This window comes from Astatotilapia calliptera, chromosome 15, assembly GCF_900246225.1.
Source record: "Astatotilapia calliptera chromosome 15, fAstCal1.2, whole genome shotgun sequence".
Lineage (NCBI taxonomy): Eukaryota > Metazoa > Chordata > Actinopteri > Cichliformes > Cichlidae > Astatotilapia > Astatotilapia calliptera.
Genome location: NC_039316.1, coordinates 16,207,935 through 16,229,651, shown reverse-complemented (window position 1 = coordinate 16,229,651; position 21,717 = coordinate 16,207,935). Strand labels below are relative to the sequence as shown.

The 21,717-nt window shown below is 38.7% G+C and overlaps 1 protein-coding gene across 1 annotated transcript; it reads left to right on the top strand.

The window, feature by feature from the left end:
• Window positions 1–101: 101 nt before the first annotated feature.
• rab10 (RAB10, member RAS oncogene family) lies at window positions 102–18,150 on the top strand. Its single transcript, XM_026194009.1, has 6 exons — window positions 102–797; window positions 7,527–7,587; window positions 10,954–11,092; window positions 15,988–16,077; window positions 17,452–17,553; window positions 17,989–18,150. The coding sequence occupies exons 1-6, from the start codon at window positions 671–673 to the stop codon at window positions 18,073–18,075; spliced, it is 606 nt and encodes a 201-aa protein (XP_026049794.1). The 5' UTR covers window positions 102–670; the 3' UTR covers window positions 18,076–18,150.
• The last annotated feature ends 3,567 nt before the right edge of the window (window positions 18,151–21,717 follow it).

Here is a 21,717-nt window from a genome sequence, read left to right as displayed (position 1 = left end):
AGCAACAGCTGAAATGGCCAATCAGAGCCGTGAATTTTGACAGAAGGGGCGGGAGTAGGCGTGCCAAAAGGTCTAGGGTGTCGCCGCGGTGGCTCCCATTCGAAGGCGACGGCGGTCGTCTGTATTTCGGTCTAATCTCTACAGAAAAAAAAAAGTGAAATTACTTGGAACAGACAGCAGATTCGGCGCACTTTCATGTCTTGATTTTTCCCAGTTTCTTCTCGGTCGAGCTTGTCCCAGGGCTCTGGAATGACGGGGTGTGCCGAGAATCTGAATTAGCTCGCCGTTAGTTTGAAGAAAGAGTGAATCGGGGTAGAGTGCGAGAGAGGAGCCATTTTGTCCCGACTGTGTGGGAGAAAAGAAAGAGTGAAAAAGAGGTATCACACAGAAGGAGATTCTATTTTTGCTCTCATGCTGTAAGGGGGGGTACCACGGTCGGGTTTGGGAATCTAGAACTTCTAGGACGACTCTACAGACACATTATTTTGGGTGGTGTTTAGCCAACTAGCTTGCCAAAGCTAATCAACAAATCCACAGTTTGTTAACTGTTAACAGCCAAGAGGACAGTTGTTGGTCAGGTTGGCCAAGGAGCTGGCTTTAGACTTCACATAGGCGTACTCTAGGGTATCGTTTTTTGTATCTATCGGGGTGAACACAAACTGATTCTTCAATGGCGAAGAAGACGTACGACTTGCTGTTCAAGCTGCTTCTGATCGGCGACTCGGGCGTGGGGAAGACCTGTGTGCTGTTCCGCTTCTCTGACGACGCCTTCAACACAACCTTCATCTCCACCATAGGTAAGAAGATCACGGGCGTTGTAACAGGTGATTTCGTTGACCCTTCTGCATCCACCGGAGGTAGTGTGACAGCTGTGAGGCTCGCCTGCCTCTACCCTGCAGCTGGAGGTTGTATGCAGGACGGATTTGTTGGCGGCTAGTGTGGTATGAGCATGCAGCAGCTCTCTCTAGGGCCTGTACAGGTTAGCTGGAAAGCTAGTTGCGCAGCCTTTATGAGCTCTTACTAAACCATCACTTGCTCATAAACGATTGCGACGTTAATAACAAAACGCTATCATTATATCTTGGTTTGGTTTAACTGGGCAGCAACAATTATAGCCCGTTAAGTCTCCAAATTTGCTGTCAGTTTACTTGACCCAGCGGCTAAGAAGCTAGCAAGGCTAGTAGCACCACAGGGCCGTGCTGCACTAGAAAAATCGCCTGTGCATTTAAGTGACAGGTGTTTACTTCTCAGTATCAGCCTATATAGGTTTATTGCACAGTCCTTGTCAGGAATTACACGTTAAAGGCAACAACTGTATGAGTGTTTTGATTTGAAGCAACAAAAAATACTTGATTGTAAAAGCAAAATTTTACTTGATTATCACAAGTTGAAGGAGTGATTATTCACGGGTTCATGGTTTCATGGATATCAGAATCAGAAAGACTTTATTTATCCCCAAGGGGTAAATAAGATACAACAGAGCAGCATGACGTTGAAGATAAGAAGGACAGGGTTCATGCTTCAGATTGTTGTCACCGCTAATAGTAATGGAGGTGAAGCTGTTTAAGCGACTTGGATATTCTAGCATTGGGAACTTGATTATATGATGTAAGAAATTAACTTTTTAGGTGAAAACTTTGACTATAGTGAATCTAATTGTATAAAAGCAGCTGAAAATTGCATTTTCTTTCTAAAATTAGAAGCGCTTATAGTTTGTATTCTAAGTACTTGAGTAAATATTGTATACTTATTTACTTTGCTCAAGTGCGCCAGTGAGAACCATTAAACAATTCATCATGATGGCATCATCATCCCCTCCCCATCCGTCCTATTCACGCATGCGCCAAACATCACGCTCACATGAGTCAAGTGTCAAACTATGTCAAGTCCCTGCATAACCCAAGTGAAGGCTCCATTTACTCCTCTTGCTTAAGATTAGTGATGAGTAATAATGTAATATAAAACGTGCTTTGCTTGACTGCAATGTGCTGGTGTTATGTGCTCGATTCATGGACTGAGCTTTCTTCTGAAGCCGTGCTCTTTGTCACTACATAGCCGAAAGCACACAACTGGAAAGGGAAAATGTATTCTCACTGGCATCCAGGCTAGATTAGATTTGTTCAGCTAGAGCACTGACCTGTCACTCTGTTGTAACTCTTCATGTCACATGTACTCGTTTTATTGTTTTTGTCATTCCTTTAGTTTTGCTTTGACTTGCAGGGTGTTTGTTTTATTACACCCCATGTCGTTTCTCAGCATGCAGTCAATTAGATTTAGGCCTATGTGTTTTATTTGAGTCAAAGCCACCACATCAGATCTGTGTCACTTAAGGGAAGAAATGTGTAGTGTTAGTTGGAAGAAGGGGAAAATTGGTCCAGACTAACAGGTTCTTCAGCACGTAGAGATCGGTAGTGACCTTTGCTCCTTGCATATGTGCTTTCCTGGCAAGATGGGTAGTAAGTCAGTACTTTTATGTTTTTAAATCAGCTACGGGTGTTTTATTTGCTTTGTTAAATATATTCTATATACTCTGTGTACTCTCCTCCATGTGAAGCAGCTGAGGATAATGTGTTAAAATGGTGCTGGAGGTATTCACACCGTAAACACAAGGGATTTTCCTCCAAATTAAAAATAAATGTGGTATCATCATCCAGACTAAAAATCAACAGGGTTGGAATGAAAGTACCGTTCAGTTTATTTATGTGGTGTTTCTTTTACTCAAGCATAAAATACATATTTGTTTATCAAATGGCCATAACTAAATGGGAATGTAAATGCAGACTTGATGCTTTAACTGTGTGCAGATGTAGTCATCGCCCCTAAAGGTCCCTTTTGAGGCAGGAAACCCCGAAACATACCCAGTTTCTGTGTAGTCCATAAAAACAGAGTAGCGTTATCTGGCACAGCTTCACCTACTTCTAAGGTGCATGGATAAGAACAAAAAGTCAGAATGTGTTGTCACTCATGAAGGTCTAAGTTCACAAGCCAAAATGCATCAGTCAGATAATAAAGTAGTTCTGTATATTGCAAGTGTTGCTGGAGCTTTAACCTCTGTGTAGTTACGTGGGAACAAATTATGTTGGTTATGAAGGTATTTAAAGTATCAACGTGATCAGTCACAAGTGCTTGAAAAGAAAGTGTTGACAACACTCACTGTGGTCAGTTTAGTTTAGGAAGTGATCGTTTTAGAGTGTTCAGTTTGTTATGATCTGTCAACTTGAAACCTAAGAAGAAATACTTGGAAATCAAGGAACAGAAATGATCTCAAGTTGTTGTTTTTTTGCTGGCTCCTTTGTAGAGTGTCCTCTATAAAACTGCAGCATAGTTCGTGCACTTGAAAGCTCCTGGCTCGTCTCTTGTCTTTGTTCTACATCTGTATTCAAAACAAAGCCGCGTGCAATGTGATAAGCTGTAAAAATTGTATGTAGAACATGTCATCTTTCTCCAGTCACGTAATCTGTACGTAGATTGGTGTATATGGTTATCAAAGCAAATCTGTAAAACTATACTTTTAAGATTATTTCAATCAGTACAGTTAATAATGTTCTAGCGAATCGTATAATTACAAGATACCAATAACTTGTATGTAAAGGTTGAATACATACTGGATACTGTAAAAAATACTGTATTTTTAAGCTTAGAAACCCAGACATTGTTAACAAGAAGTTGTTGGGTTTTTTGTTTTTAAAAAGTTGCAGGCAAAATGGGGGGAAAAAAGATAAATCAGTGCTAAGACAGTTAAAAGAAGACAATGGTAGATGGATACCTTTATTTTTAAATAAATAAATAAATAAATACATAAATCTTGTCTTGTCTGCAGTGATACATCAAAACTGTGCAGTATAAATGTCTCTGGAATATATATCTATGTAGGCACATTTATACATATCTAATCCAACAAAGACTTGCAAATGTTTAAAGAGTAGGTGTGTAACCAAAACAATGGTTCAGTCTGTGCCTCGGGTTTTATAAGGAAGGTATGAACAACAAGGAAAACACAATCACTTGAACAAAAATGAAACTGTATTATTCGATTTAGACTCTGTTATTTGCAATTCACTCATCACCTGAACAATCGGTACTGCTTTCACCAGACTAGTATGCTTTATCAGTTTCACATGGATATCACAGTACAGAAAGCCACAATATTAAATTGTGGATGTTTGTATATGATTTCAGTCTCATTTTCAGAACTGTCATGCCTCTAGTCAAGAGGCTAGGTTTGAACATGAAAATGGGGTCCAATGAAACCACTAGCATGTGATAACCCTGCCACAACTGTGAGTGGTTTGAGGTTGGGGATGAGCTTATCAAGCAGAAATACTTTTTAGTATTCACTAGAAACTGTCAGTCTCTTGCTCAGGACCAGTGCCACTGTGGCAGACCTGACATGCTAGCTTTACCTGGTGGCTTATGCACCGCACCTAATTCTTGAAGAAGTTTTACACATTTTTTTTCCTATTTTTCTCCTTGTACAATATCATCTATTCTCACTGTGCCACACATACTTTACCAGCCTGACCTGTGGTTGTCAGTAGTGCATTCTTCTGTTTTTGTTGTTTAAGTGGTTGGTGGGAGACAACTTTACATTAGATCCACAGCTTTTAACCTATCAGACAGTGGTCAAAAACTATTGAAGGATCTAGTCACCAGGATGTTACGCTCTAGTTTTGGACTTAGTGTTTTGAAGCTTTGTGTTAGTGTTTTGGCTGCCACCATGTTGTTCTTTTAGAACCAGGAGTTAATTAGTTTGATAGCTCAGTTACCTAACATATCAGCTAATGCCTAGCAAGCTTGGTTGGAAAGCTACATGTGTTAACTGTACCTGTGCAACATCTCATTAGCACAAAGAAACGGGCTAATTAAATACTAGAATTTGATTTCTCGCGATCTTTGAAAAATAGTGATGTTTATTTATTTATTTATTTTTTTTTAAACCGTATCACTACATTAAGCAACAGATAAAATGGCCTTTCATTTGAGATAATGCTTACAAGATATGCTTCTGTCATGAGGTTGACAGAAGCTTTCCCAGAGTAGCTTTATATATAAAGCATCCCAGAGAAGCCATAAAATTTCTCTCGGTTACATTTAGGAAATCCTCCACAAAAGGGGGCCAGATTTACTAGTTAATAAACACCTAAACTAAAAAGCTGAAAGGCACAAAACTCCCAACGGCAGAAGCAGGACATGAAACAGGAATGTGTTCTTCCTGTGACACAGGACTCATACCATTGGAGACACAGATTCACAGCTGTTTCTCAAAATACCCCCACTGGAAACCCCCCCCCCCCCCCCCCCTGCTCTCATCCATCTCTTATTCCTGCTTCCAGCCCGTCTCTCAGCCCCTCTCCCTTACAGATTACACTTATTAAGTGAGTGAATATGCATAGTATCGGCTGAAATCTTTTTCCATTTAATGAATTTTGCACGGAAACTGGCAGAAGCAGACAGTGGCTTTCATACTTGTGGAAGGAATGGTTCCTCTGGTATTAAGAAGAAAGCCGACTATAAACTGCTTGCATCCAGCTCAACATTCACATCTCATGGAAAGTGTCATTCTTTACGGGATAGGTATAACTGTTTTTCCACTGATTGGATAAATGATCCGTGATTGCACAATGCGCATAACTTGTTTCTTTCTCTTGTTTTTTCCCTTCACAGAGTAAAAAGAGTGAACCTCTGCGTTTACTCTCCCCAATAGTAACACGTCATCCCTGTTGAGGCTGACTTCAAGAGCTTAACTTTTGTTGTGTAGAAAACTCTCCGTCTTTTACCAGCGTTAAATCCTAGCTTTTCTTTCTGTCCAACTGTATCTTTCTCTCCATGGGATGTGCATAATATTTTGTGACTCAGGCTTTGGCAGGCAGTTTCCTCATTATTCTATAAACTTGCCCCACCTAGAGCACAGCTGTTTCTTGGACTTTTTAACCAACCACAACGTCTGACCAAGAGCAGAACTGACAGCTCGGTGTTTAGCAGGAAAACACCACTTGTTGGCTAAAAATGAAACTGATGAGTCACCTACCCTTCACATTTAAAGTATAAGAGGATAATAATCTAGTGTGTTTTACTTTCAAGTGGGAAGTTGATGGTTGAATTGCCTTCTTATGTTTTCTAGCTTTTTCAAAGAGAAAGAAGTTAGTGGTTTGAGTCAAAAAATCCCCTACTTTTATTTAGTTCATTATAGTTTTGAAATGCAGAAATCCTACATATGCCCAGGTGAGGGGTTTAACAGTTACTGTAATATCATGAGTCATTGGCTGTTTGTTGTAGCACAGATTTAAAAGGACATAAATAGGTTATACTAAGTGAAAGAAAAACATGAGGGAAGTTGGCCCCCTGTTTAATAAGTAACCCCTCTACCCTTAACTGTAGCTCTACACCCTTTTTTCCCAAATGATAAAATTCAAATTCCATTGAATGTGAAAAAGAAGCGTCAGTAACTTTCCACTGCTTGACAGTTATTTGTAAATCTTGAAAACATCGACATTGGAAAGACTGCACACTGCAGCACCACAAAACTTCTCCCCCGAGTTCAATCTCCAACCAAAAAGGAAAAAAACAACTTTAGGCTGAAACCTCAGATATTACAAAAACACTTAAAGCACTAGTTTAAAAAAAATCTTATTTGAGATCACCGAAGTTTTACAGTTGTGAGAGTAGTGCCTGAGAGCATGTGAGGGTCCTCCTGGGTTCAAGTGACGTAAATTTGATAATCAAAGCAAAAATATGGTTCAGTTTTCACTTAACTATGGACTTTGGTAGCAGTGCATTCATCTTATATTTTAGTTTTTAACGGTGAATGGCAAATATCCTGTAGGTGTTAGTAATAGTAGCCAAAAGGTGACAATTAAACAAACAAAACAGAAAATATAATGTTTTAAGATGAGAAACAGTACCAGTAAGTACAGTTATTCCACATATGGTTAAAGCAGTATGATGAGCCTGTGTTTGCTTACTTATCATAAATTTATAGAAATTTTTCTTTTTTTTTCTATTTCATAATGCAAAATGTAAAAAAACAACCCTGGTGACTGTCCTTCGAGGGGAAGCCCGAAACCTTTTTGGGGTGCACCAGAGTACAAGTTCAGTATTTACTGGCTCATATGGTCTAGTGCGCTTTAGTTGTAGTAGCTTTATTTTTCAACCTTGTTAGGATCAAATGCACTACAAGGTGCAACCTATATGTATGTTATATATATTAAAAAAATACTCACAGCTGTCTGAAAACAAGTATAATTTTGACCTCAGTGACCTGGTTTGTGTGCACCCGTTGTTGCCCAGCTGCTGATCCCAGCTGTCTGCTGAGAATGACACTGCAGAATCAGGAAGAGATAATGCTATTGTTTCTATGATGGCAACAGTTGTTGCTAAACCGCTGCCGTTGATTTATCTGTTTCTGACCTTCACTTTCTCTTTGTCACAGTGCTGGAGCCGTTCATCTCTCTTCTTATTCACGACAGCTTATGTTCTACAACTGATGGATATTGGTTAAGCTGACATGTTTGTTTTTTGTTTTGCAGGAATAGACTTCAAGATCAAAACTGTTGAATTACAAGGAAAGAAGATAAAACTACAGATCTGGTGAGTCAGTTATAGATGTGAGTTTTTGTTTGCATGCCAGTGTTGTGGAGATACGAAAAACACACCAAGCTTGTGAGAATCGTGTTTCAGCGTAGCCTCTTTTGTGAATCATTATGTCATAATGAAACATCTGTTTGACATACCTCCCTTAAGCACTGAAATATGCAGGAACAGGAAATGATCATCAGTCCATTAGGTCTGCTGTAGGGTTATCGTTGTCTGTACCAGATGAGTAATTATTTCTTCTTTCTTTTTTTTCCCACATGAGTAGCGCCCATTGAGTAAGGCCCAAATGCTCAAGGAATGCATAAATCTTCATATTTTGGAGCCTTTAATTGGTTAAGTTTGGCAAAAATTGATTAGATTTGAATTACAAATTGTCTCTAAGTATTACGGAGAGAAACAGGATGAATTAAAAGAAAAAATGCATTTGTACAGCAGATTGTCCATAGTATTTGGTCTAATTCTTATGAGTCTATAGGATGAAAGCATTTGGGATTGGTTAAAAAAACAAATACTGTTCTGTTAATTTTCCTGTGGAATCCTTTTTCTGACTTGGAAATAAAAAAAAAAAAAAAAATCCCATAATTAGCTTAATTTGCAAATTGAAGTTGTTGGAGAATCAAGTTCAAGTAATGAAGATAAAAAATGATTAATGTAAGAAAAAGGCATTATTTGTGCTTTTGTAATGAACAGAGTTGCAACTAAAGGTTTTGGTAGTCCAGTTGAGGCAGTCTTTTTTTTTTTTAGGAATGACAGTTCAAGAAGAAATTAACTATAGCAACCAGAATAAAAAGATATGAGACATGAGCAGTTTGGTTTGAAGCTACAAGATGACAAAGAGCCTGTTATTTAAAGGTGACTGATAATGGTGAACGATATGGACATTTTTTTTAGTAACATTGAAAATAAATGAATCAGAGCTTTGTGATGCATAACCTGAAGTAGAAAACATGATAACTACAAAGGTACAAATACATTGTAGCACAATACAAGAAGACAGTTTCAGGTCAATACAGAACCTGTAACGGATATTGCGCTTCTCTGAATACAGTCCGTTCATTCAAAGATAATCTTTTCATGTTATCTCAGAGACGGACACCTGCACAGCCACACCCACTGTTACTCTAGAAAACAAGCACAATGGACAAAAACGTTATTTTGAGTAACTTGTCAGCTTAGGTTCTTGGGATCTTGCAATTGGGAAGTTGGGATCTACTGTCTGGAAATGTAAGTTAAACAGCTGAAATATTAAAAACAAACTATAATAAAAAAACTCAAATTATTGAGGTAGTACAGAGAAATTTGATTTGCCACTGGAAGGTGAAACTCTAATTGAATAAAACCATAAATGCAGTACTGAATAGGGGACAAACAATAGTGGGCAAATATTTAATAAAGAAGCTGATTACTGTCAAATTAATGATCGTACTTCGTATTCTTAAACTCAGTGGTTGAAGACATTACTTTATTCGTTGTCAGGATATGTTTTCATTTCTTGAGCAAAGCTTTTGCCCAAAGAAAGGACAAAGAAAGGACGATAGACGGACAATTGAAGAGTAAAAATATGTCTTTCATTATTAAAATGCATCATTTTACTTTTTGGTATTTGTTTGTTAATAAGTGGATAGCGATGAGTGAGTATGAAGTCATGAAAGATATCTTGCAAGACTTTAATAACTTGCACATGCATAAAATTTGTGTCAGATCATGTGCATTTCAGGCTCAGATCAGATTTTCCCTTCATCCTGTCCAAGCACATTGTGTCTTGATTAACACTCGTATCTAGTTAAACACCCTCTTTAAGTGTAGCTCTGATTTGCTTTGGTGCCTGGTGCTCCTGGGCTTCCTCTCTTTCCCTTGTCAGCGGTGATAGATGGATGTTGGCAGAGTTTCCACAGAAAGCAAGAAGTGACTGCTGAGGCTGATGCTAGTGCAGACATGCGAGGAAACCTGCAGTGGATTTAAATGTATTTGTACCTGGGTCAACCCGCCTGCTACGGCTTTGCCGTTTGTTTTTCTTCCAAGAAGTGTTAAAATTAAATAACATTGTTCCTGTAGGCCTTAAAGCAGTATCTTTTTTTTCTTCTTCTTCTTTTTCTTTTTGTCTCTGCGTCGAGTTTGAAGTGTGCATTAACTAAATATTTTATCATCGAAGTCAGCCTCTGTTGGTGACCAAAAGAATAGCCTCACATAAGCAGGTTCACATGTCTGGCACGCCTTCTACTGAACTGTAACTGGGACAAATAATGAAGTTTTTACGGTTAAGAAGACTGACATAAATAAGTGGCACGAATTCATTTTTAATGCTACATAATAAAGTGCTAATTATCTTTAATCACTCTATATGTGGGGCTTTCTTCAAATCGTATTCAACTAAATGTTTAAATACTCACTTGTTTTGATTGTTTGACTTTGCTGCGTTTGAGCTGAGCAGCACACATACATTAAAATATTCCTTTAGCTTAAAACAGTGAAATTTATATTACTGGCTGATGTGGAAAAACTTTTTATGTTGATGAAACACAGCTGTTGCAGATGGTTTGCTAGATGAGAGGCTGCTTCTTCATCACACTTTCTTGGTTTAAATTGCTGTCATGTTTTTAATCTAGTCTAGCTCATAATCCAGTAACCTCAATGGTTTGGATCGTACTGTTTCAGTTTTGCATTTAGGACCTTTATATTTGTATGGCAGCAATGAGGTATTCAACATTTTAGATAGCTGCTGTTCTAAATTGTAGGCATATCTACAAACTTTATGGCTGATTATTTTAACTTAATCACTAAGAATCTTCTCACAGACACATACATAGAGAGTCTGGTCTCAATGCTTCCCACAACAGACTGACTGATGTCACTGCAAAAATCATAATTACTGTTTTGGTCAAAATTGACATAACAATGAATTAACTTTTCAAATGTTATACAACCTTTTTTTTTTTTTTTTTTTTTTTCATCAAAAAAATGTTTGGACCTTCCCTCTGGAACTGTATTGTTGGTGAATTTTAGCCCCACATTATACATGAGTGCTTACAAGCCCTTAGGGTTCAGCTTCTCTTAACTAACAAATGTCTTGATTGTCTTTAATCTTATTTGGAGGGATTTTCTTAAATCAGCTTCCTCAGTCTAACAGCAACTCAAAGAAAGAGTCTTCGCTGAGTTTGGACTCTTCAGAGTTATTTGCTTATTTACTCTTCTGTTTTGAACAAAGCATTTGTAGCTGATAAATGTGTGAAATCTCAGCGTATTATGAAGAAATTTAAGCAATTCTTTGGTCAAATTTTATTTGTGAAGCACCTTTCATGCAGGTCACTGCAGTTCAAACCCAAGAAAACACATGCAAATAAAAACATGTTCTCTGTGCAGGGACACAGCAGGGCAGGAACGGTTCCACACCATCACCACCTCCTACTACAGAGGAGCCATGGGCATCATGCTGGTCTATGACATCACCAACGCCAAGAGCTTCGAAAACATCAGCAAATGGCTGCGCAACATTGATGAGGTGAGGCAAATAAACACCAACACAAAGTATCCAAACTCTGTATCATTTTTATTTTTATGGAATGAATCGTTGACACTGATTTTGCATTTATTTCTTTATGTCTTTGGAACAAAAACATGGCGATAAACACTTCACGGGAATGCGGCCAACATGACTAACGGGCTAGTTAAACTGTGTGCAGCGAGCTGTGGAACAGGAGTGTGTGACTAAAATGAATCAGATGAGCCAGTTGTCTGTATGCATCTGTCTCACTGCAGAAGTAGTTGTACAGTTTTACCAAGCAGTACCACAAACAGTCTGACACAACAAGGGCGGGTTTACTTGTTTCAGCCTGTTTTTAACATTATAAAAGCTGAGTAACAGTGAACACATTCAAGGTGAGACAGCTGTAACGTCTTGTTAAGACCACTGGCTGAATAAAAGATGGCTGTATCTGCTGTGAAACCCCGAGCTGATCATTGCCAATGCCATCTTGGTGTTTTGAAACCTGACATGCTGTTACTGAGGTCACAGAGAAGAGGAGCTGAGGGCTATTTTTCCTATAAACTTCTATGTAACCTGAAGTGCTGTTGGAACCACAGGAGTTTCCACCTGCTGGTTATTGAAAAGCGTGCAGGTTTCAGCAGTCTGATTTTTCAGATCTTGATGTTGTGTCCGTCTTTTATGCCGTGTATGGTTAACGGTCTGATTATGGCCTGACTCGGATGACGTTGGGTGTTGCTTTGTGCTGGGAAAAAAAACTGGAATCGGGTGCTTGTTTTGTCATCTAGTGGTTTTTGGGGCGATCACAAGCTTATGCCTCATTCCCAGTGACCTTCTCACATGTTGTGATGTAGAGCAGGGCGATATGACCAAAAATATTTATCACGATATACATTTGAAAATCTGCAATAACGATATAATTGACACTAGACAAAATACTTTGCAACTCCTGAACTTTATTAGTGCAAAAAAAAAAAAATCAATGTATTTTCACTTAAACAAGCAGCTTTTTAAAGTGCATTAAAGTTATATAAAAAATTAACAGTGCAAATGCAAATTCCTTGCTGACAGTTTAACCAAAAGGCATTTCCAGTGGAAACTGGCCGACATATCCTCAGCATAACAATGTATAATATACACAAAACTTAAAAAGAGGTTATACACACACAACTAGAGATGGCACGATACCACTTTTTTATGTCCGATACCGATACCGATATCATAAATTTGGATATCTGCCGATACCGATATGAATCCGATATAGTGTTTTTTAATCAACAAAACTGTTTTTTAAATATCTTGCTGCATTTTGTATAAGTTCATACTCAAGTTTAAAACAACAACTACACTAAAGCTATTCTGTTATACCTGTATGCAAAAAAAAAAAATATTTCATAGTTCAGCAATACTGATCAATCTAATAAACTTAAACCTACACCATCCTCCCTATTCTGGTATTTTAAAGAGTACTTAGCATAAATATTAAGCAACCTAACTAATAGGGCTCCAACTCCCAGCAACAACAAAAATAAATAAATAAAAAATAGGGAACCACCCCTCACGCTCCACCTCATGATGCTTAATCGACGTAATCAACCTTAATTTGATGCAGTGTGAAAAAAATGCACAGAAATCAATTATTTTTCAAGAAATATTAAATAGATTCAACATCTTTCTTCAACAAAATTGCAGACTGCACAGATGGTACCTTCCCAAAGGAAAAAGTACTATAGCTTACTAGGGTATATATATTAGACTTAATAGTTACTATATACAGTAATGGACTTCTATTCATTTTACATCAAATTAAAACTTTGAGTGTCAGATAATTATTTATTAAAAGCTCGACATTTTAAATGAGAATAAGAAAGAAAAGTATGTCTTTGAGCCCCCTTTTCCCTGTTAATGCCCTATCGGCCCCCCTGGCTAAACTTTGCTAGATCCGCCCCTGCACAGTTACCAGCGTCAGCTACGTAGAAAAAGATCCTCGAGTAGAAAGTAATATTAAATACATTCTAACAACAGCTGATCAAGCTTAAACGTGCTGCTGTTGTTCAGCCGCTGGTTTCCTCTTTCTGGTGCAAAGTGGGCCAAAAGCAAACTAGAGACACGGACTCAGGACAGAAAAGCTGATCAGCTGATCGTTAAGCAGTTTCATGATTGAAGTAGCAGCAGGAGAGGCAGTCGCTTGTTAAGCTTAACGCAGGAATGCTTTACAAACATTCAGAGATGGACTTACACACTTGCTTTACTTCTCTCGGGATAATTTTGTCGGAGATGAAATGCCGGGTTGCTAGCGAAGCTCCAAATGCTATCCAGACCACCGACAGGTCCCGCATGCCACAGCCGCTCTATCACGTGATGCATACTGCTCCGACGTGCTAACGTTCTGAGGTGAGTTACGGCGTGTTGCAAGTTTTGTGAGGTGCTTTCGTGATATTTAATGGATCGGATTACATTTTTTTATTTTTCTCCGATATCCGATCCAGTAATTTAGGTCAGTATCGGACCGATACCGATACGTAATATCGGATCGGTCCATCTCTACACACAACACGGTAATATTATGTTGAAGCACAGTACGTATCACTCCGCGAGCCTCCTGCCTACGATAGCCGTAATGCTCCGACAATCCATCAAGCGGTGCGGGTTCGTAGCTTAGCAAAGTCGTACTGAAACATTTGACAGATTTTCGAGCGCCGTGTACGACATAAAATCGTTTCGAGGTCAGTAAACAAAACCAGAATTCATACATAAGGCACACGGGATTATAAGGGGCACTGTCGATTTTCAGAAAAATCAAAGGATTGATTTTAAGTATGCCGTATTTTCCAAAAAACACGGTACTAACGCCGGCCCGCTAGCATGCTCTACCAGAAATAGTGCTTTGTTGTGTATCTGACGGACGAAAGCTAAACCAGTTCCACACCACTGAAGTTGCAGTATTTTTACAAACCAATTCTGGTTCATCCGTTTCATTCAACGATCCAGTTTCGCTCTTCTCATTCTGCGTCGCCGCCATGTGCTTATGTAAACATAGGCACTGCGCATGCGCGTTTTACCCATATTCTATCGCGATATTTCATTTTCCTATCGTTGCCTAACATTATACCGGTATTACCGTGAACGGTATGATATAGCCCAGCCCTATTGTGCTGTCTTTTTTTTTTTTTTTTTCTTAAGGAAATGGCCACAAGTAGCATAATGGATGGACTTTTGTTAACTACTAATGAAAAAGGAGGCCCTTTGCCTTAATCATTTACAGAGCAGTTGTGCTGAGGATTATCATGGCCTGAAGAGGTGAGGATTATGGGAAGGTGGAGGGAGACTGTAACCTAAACTGTGCAAAAGCTTACAAAAAGAACACTTTTTTAGAATCGGAGTACTGTGAAAATGTTGTTCGTATTTAATTTTTTTTAAGTATCACATTTTGAGCCAAGACAAAGCCTGATCAGGTGCATCCAACTTTAATCCAGCCCCTTCAAGATCTTTCGCAGTGGTGTTAAAATATTAGAATTTATTTTGTTTAAATTTCGCTTGTTTATTATTGAATCTGCAGTGCTGTGTTTTGTCAGTATAAACAGCATTCTTCTTGGGTCAGAAAAAGGACTTTGTTTGTGCATCTGTGTTTTATCAGAATAGATGAAGCCACAAGGATGAGACCTAATGTACACTGATCAGCCACAACATTAAAACCACTGATGTATGAATGGAGTTCAATATTCTGCTTGGATGTGGTTGTAACTTTGACACAATCCAAGCCAACTAAACATGGCTGTGGTTCTAAAGACATGCCCCCACAAGCCTCCCACAAGCACTTGCAGTGCAAGACCCCTTCAGAAACCACTCAAGGAACACAAGACAGTGCCACAGGTGATGATCCAGCCTACAAAGGCCAAAGATCCTAGTCTCATCTGTAGGGTGACACCTGATTGAGCCTGATCTACAGAGGTCCTACTGGCAAACCCAGAAGAACTAAAGGATGCCAGTCCAAGATCAACGGTGTCCGCACCTTCCCACATCCTAACTATTTTTCTAGCAGAGAGACTAACCAGTATTATGCAACTGGTTTTAATGCTGTGGCTGCTTAGTATTTGAAATGTCAGTTTAGTTGGAGACAGATGTCAGACTGTTGCAAAGTTCTGTGATTATAAGCCAAACTGCAACATATGGCAACTTTGTCTTCTCTGTGTGCCTCCGCCCTTTCATTTTTTTTTTTTTTTAGTGTCTCTTCCGCTGTTTTTAGTATTGAATACATCTTGTGTCTCACATGATCTTGCTAGTAATTATTGCATTACACGAGTAATCCTGAGGATTCATTCCAGATCAGATTAGACCTGAGAAGTTAATATGACTGTTTGGATATTGGATGTCTCGTGTTAGCTGTCTGCATTATTTTCTGGTGCAATAACACACTGTAGGTGTTTGAATTTAAGCCAGGTGGATTAGATGAGACTGTGTCTCGTATCATTTTTCTCACCCTTACCTTTAGAACCTTCAATTTGGTCAGAGGAAGGAAACGTGATGCATTTGCCTGTAGTAGCTCTGCCTTTCTAATCCTGCATCTCTGTCTATAGAAGTTCATACACTCCTAGTAATATCTCAAACTTCAAAAGTGTTATTAGAGACCACTTGTGTTTTACTTTTTTCTCTGAGTATGAACTGGACATGTGTCCTTTTGCAATAATGAAATGCCCCTTATTCTGGAAAATAACTCATTTGTCCACTCGCTCTACCTACTAGTGGTAATTAGACAGCACTAGAAATTGGTTCTTTTAGAAAAGGGCCTGAATCATGGGCTCGATTGGCCAGCTTGGATTATCTAAGCAATAAATCCTTTAAAAAGCTTAATGTAGATGAAGTTTGGCAAATGTGATCTAATAATCTCCTCATTTGTGTTTTATTTTTTTCAGCATGCAAATGAGGACGTTGAGCGAATGCTGCTAGGCAACAAGTGTGACATGGATGACAAGAGGGTCGTACCAAAAGCCAAGGGAGAGCAGGTGAGGTGGTGCGGTCCTGTGCAGCTGTGAAGGGCCATTCGTCAATGAGGTCCTGCAAGGCTGCAGCAACGATTGGTTGATTTGTTGCTGCAGCCTTGCACTTTGAGTTTGCAGCCACTCATAAAGTCTTCTGTAGTTAATTGTGGCTCATTTGTGCCCATCTGACATTTCCATGAGGTTACTTTCTGCTGAAGTTAATAGGAGTTAAATGCCGTGCTAGAACAGGTGATAGTAGCTTTGTTTGTGTATTTACAGCTCAAACGTTCCACTACAATCTGTACCTCTCTACAGAGCTGCTGTTTGTCTTTCTGCACAAACTGAACTTGTTACCATTGTTTAGCATTTTTAGTAATAATAACTAACAGTGGAGAGATGAACTAAAAGGAAAGAAATGAGATGCTTTATTTTCTCATGAACTGTAGTTAAGGTTCCCTTGTGGAAAGACAAAGAAACAATAACCTAGTTTTCTCAGTTTCTTTCGCAGTTCAAATGCCAAAGATTGAATTATTTGTACTAAGTAGGTAAGCAAGCCATTTAAACTATTGTGAAATTTCATTTAGCTTCCAAACATGAGACTAAAACTGTAGGTAAAAAAAAAATAGTGTTCAGTTGCATTCATTCTTTAAACAGAAAATTGTTGTTGAATATGAAAAAAACCCTCAATAACCTGATATTCTTAGTATAACAGCTTGGTATCTACACTCATTTTAACTGCCCGTATGCCATCACTTCACAATTTTAATGCGGGAAATCAATAAAATTGTAACTTTTTTCCAATAGAAAATAAATCTGTCCATGTGACTGTGTCTTATGTGTCCATAGTTCTTAACTTACTTTCTGACAGATACCACCTGTATCATGTAAAAGTCTGAAATTTATAATAGCCACAATTAAACACTTTTAGACAGTAAAAATAAATTAATACAATCAAACTGTAACAAAATTGATCTAAAAGGAAAAATAAAATAAAAACTATAGCAGCTCAGGGGACACACACGCTCAGAGTTAAACCCCTATTTTGCATTTGTGAGCAGTACTTGGATGTCTGTCAGTTTGGCAGTTGGATATCGAGTTGATTTAGAGTTTAGTTTCTGGATTTAATGTTCAGAGTTCAGCCCAAGTTCATCCTTAACAGAGCTCTAATAAGCCAGAACGAGTGGAAACACCTGTGTGAGACTGCAGGGCCTTTAACAGATTTGGTTTAAAGTACCAAAGCAAACTGGTAGTGACAATATCAGCGCACAAACACACACAGTTCCACTCAGGCAGGTGTGTGCGATACTTGATCTCTGTTCTCCTCAGGAGATCAGCAGCTTTATTTTTGGACTGGACCACATGCACAGTTTCTGACTGGGTTTGTTTTCCTCCCCACAGATTGCGAGGGAGCACGGCATTAGGTTTTTTGAGACGAGCGCTAAGGCCAACATCAACATCGAGAAAGCTTTCCTCACGTTAGCAGAAGACATCCTCAGAAAGGTATGTGCTCAATGTCTCACATGGAACATGTGTTCAGTAATTTATTTATTTATTTTTTCCACTAAGGTGTCACCCAGTTATGAAACCTGATGGCAACCATTCATAGCTGTCATTCTCACCCTTTCTTTATTCATACTGAAGCTAAAAAACCGGCATCATGGGAAATATTCCAGTATTTCATTAAATTAATGTTTCAAAGACGGTTTTGGCTTTTATCCCCCTTGAATTACAGGCTGATCCTGATATGTCTGAGTATTTGTTTGATTTTTGGAAACTGGGGAAGCATCTGAACTAGGAAATGGTTAATGATGCCAGCCTTAGTAGGGAGCGATTGTGGACATAAACCAGAGTGGTTGCTTCACATTTTTCCTGGTGCATATTTAATAAGGTGTGTGTGTGTGTGTGTGTGTGTGTGTGTGTGTGTCTCTTTGACAGACGCCTGTAAAAGAGCCCAACAGTGAAAACGTCGACATCAGCAACGGAGGAGGAGTCACAGGCTGGAAGAGCAAGTGCTGCAGTTGAACAACTCCTGTTTCAGTCACACTAACGCACACAAACACACTCAGACACACACAATCTCTCTCTCTCTCTCTCTCTCTCTCTCTCTCTCTCTCTCTCTCTCTCTCTCTCTCTCTCTCTCTCTCTCTCTCTCACACTGCTAACTCTAACTCGCCCTCTAACCTGTCTCATGAGTTTTCTTGCACACTGACACTCTGTCTCTTTATCAGAATAAAAACAATAAACCACTTCATATGTCTAATCCCCTCGTTCCCACTTCTCCACCCAACTATGTTCCTCCACTCTGCATCTAATGATCATTTTTATTTCTGATAAAAAGAGAAATCCAGTCACATTTCTTGTCATTTGTTTTAAAGTTTAAGTAAAAAAAAAAAAAAAAAAGGAAAAAAATGTGTGGAAAAGACAAGCTCATATTTTTAATATTTCCTTTGCACAGGCTCACCTGGTTGGACACCCTCACACCCCTCCCCCTTTAACCCCACCCACCCACAGCACTCACCTTCAGTCTGAGGAAATCAAAGTTAAAACGAGATTAAATAGGATTAACATTTTGTACATTTAGTGCGGTTTCTGTTGTCTAACCATATTTGGTCAATTTGTTACCAAGTGACAGAGGCGTGGCTAGCTCCTTTTGTATGTGGGGGTTTATTTTGTCCTGTGCCTTATATGGAAGACAGGGGCGGGGCTGTGTGGTGGGCGGAGCCACATTCATTTAATGAAATTACAGTTTAATGTGTTGGTTCAGGCTCTCTTCATGAAGACACTGAACTGAAGCTGAAGCGTTTGAATTTCTCCTCCAGCCAAAAGAACGGCATTATACAGTATGTCCTGTTTGTTGATATTTTATTTTATCTGTATGATTTATTTCACTTTTTATTTCTTTTTTTGTTTTGTTTTGTTTTTCTTCCTGCATGCAGATTTCTTTGGGTTGGAAACGTTTCTGTAACATTGTGTAACTTTTGCCACTGGGTAACTGTGGGCGGGAGGTACAGAAATTTTCTTTGGAAATTCAAACAATTTTGCAGATCCATTAAAAAATAAGCTTGTTTAAGTTAACTTGTTTGTCCTCAATCATGTGCAGTGTCTAGTTTGATTTTTAAAACCAGCCTGACACTCGAGGTGTGGGAGGTGTGTGTCACCTGAAGATAGCGCCTCAAAGTTCAGAAAATAAGGGTGCGTCTTCTTTATGCATCAAGCAAAAATTAAATTATATGCAACATTCTCTGACTGGAAGAAATTTGTTTAACATTTAAACCTATTTTCTGCACATTCCAGCACATAAAATAAAATAGTTTTTTGTGTTTACACTCGCTCTTTCAAATAAATGCAAGTGAAACACAGCAGAAAATAAATAAAATCAAAGACTAGCGGTCCTGTTGCTCTATTTTCACCTGTATAGCAGGAGTGCCGTAGGCGGAGGTTTGCCCTGGTGCAGGTGTGTCGTAGCGGTCAGTGGAAGGATCTGGGAGTTTCACATTCCCGTGGCAGCGTACTGTCGGTGCTTGCTCGGAAGTTTAGGGGTTTTTTCCCTGTAAAAAGAAGTTTTCTTCCCACGCAGTGAACAGCGGACGCTAATGTTTTTGTCACTTTTTATGGAATCAAAGTCAAAGTAAGGTCAGTGCTTCCACCCTTTCAACGCTGCACGCTCATACTCTCTCCTGCACTCATATATTATCCATTGTTGATCTGCACACAGCTGTTGCCACAAACGTCGCACTCGCTTACGTCATTGTCATGAGACACTCGCAAGAAAGTCACGGTTTTAGTAACGCAGTAACGCAGCGTGCTTACGGGAAAGTAACAGTAATCTAATTACAGTTTTTGCAATAGTAATCCCTTACTTTACTCGTTACTCGAAAAAAGTAATCGGATTACAGTAACGCCTTACTTGTACTGCCCATCTCTGCTTAGTAGTACAGAAACCTAGGGTTAACCCTGAAGTTATCTGGATACAACATAGTCCAGGTATCTAATGCTTTGTTGGTTCTGGACAAACGGAGCCAGGTGAAGGAAACCGAGATCTCCACTGATAAGATCTTTGTTCTTGTAGCTGCAACATTTCAACAATGTGAGAGAAACTCTGTTGCAGGATCAAAAATAAAACCATTTTCCCCAAATGAATGCATTTAAATTCCAGTGGCAATGTGATGCAGTTTGTGCTGCTGTAGCTTTTACAGCTGGGCTGGGGTTGCTGTTTTTGTACACAGCTGTACAAAGAATGAGAAATGATCCCAACAAGGAATCTAGTTGTAGTCTTGAACAGAGATGAGGTCTGCAAAATCTCACAGGGCCGTCAGTATCCCACATCCCACAGACTCATTAAAGGCCTTATTTTGGGATTATGCTCCACAGGTGGCTTCAACATGCCGAACTACTCAAAACTGTTTACCTTTAACCTGCAAAATTGACTCCACTGTTCAGAAAACTGAGATTTTGGCATCTTACAGGAGGAAAAGGGAGGGTGTTCAGTTTGAGGTACGTCTATCAGCTAGCATGTACGATTCAAGCTGCCACTAACTAGGTGTTTAATGTGTGTGTTGCAGTATGTAAACAAAACCTAAAGTCATATAACTGTACGTCTTGAGACTAGAATGAGAATATGTAACTCTGAACTGGACTGAAACTTTTAACCACATTTAATAGTGTTTGACAATACACTTAAAAATAACTACACTGTTTTAGGTTGGGTATGAGTTATCCACTGTAAGATGAGCCCAGTGATTTGATCTTATATTTAAAATTTTTTAGATTGTCCTATTTTATGGGGACTATTCTTCACTGGAGTTTTATTTTCACATTCTGTAGTGCAGAAAATGAAGAATAAAATAAACCTAAAAATGTTAGATTTCAGCCAAAAAATGTATAAATTTTATTATTTTACTTCACATAGCATTTGTTTTTAGCATATGTTCCCATACACACATGCATACAGTAACTTACTGCTGCATTTTCTTTAGTCACTTCCCTGTTAAACCCAGTTGAGCGCCCTCTGATGGCAACAAATACGAACTTCAACAAATTCAGGGTTGCAAAGTCAGAAATCTGTCTTTTTTTTTTAAATTTATTTTTGAAAGCTCTCAGGTAGGGTCGCCACTGGGATGAAAACTATGTACACTTGTCTTTCTTTTGGGACAGCAAAAAAACATAACTAAAAACATATTTGAGCAGAAAGTTGCTTCAGGTGATTTCAACTTCTGTTCGTCTTGAGAGAAGTCAAATGTTTTAATATTTCAATATATTTTTCCACAGTGCTAAATTATACAGAGCTATTTATGAAAAATGAAAACATTTTTATACATTTTTTAGATTTAAAGGATAACACAGCCATTTGAGCATGCCTGAGGAGCTTCTCTTACAAACCTGTTAGCATGGCTGAAATCTCTTTAGCAAATCACTGAAGATCTGATTAGTGCCTTGCTTTGATAATTCTGTATCTGTAAACTCAGTCACAATGCTGCAGTTTTCTAAGCCTATCAGGATTAACATCTACAAGGTTAGGAATAACACATGGGTGCTTCCTTTAGTAGCAGTGTAACTTTAATATAGGGGAGTCAAACAATGCATAAATTTCTTCTTTTTCCATTCGCTGAATATGTTTTGTCGCTTGGCAATCATGAAAGTCTGCCCTTTCTGGCCGATTCATAT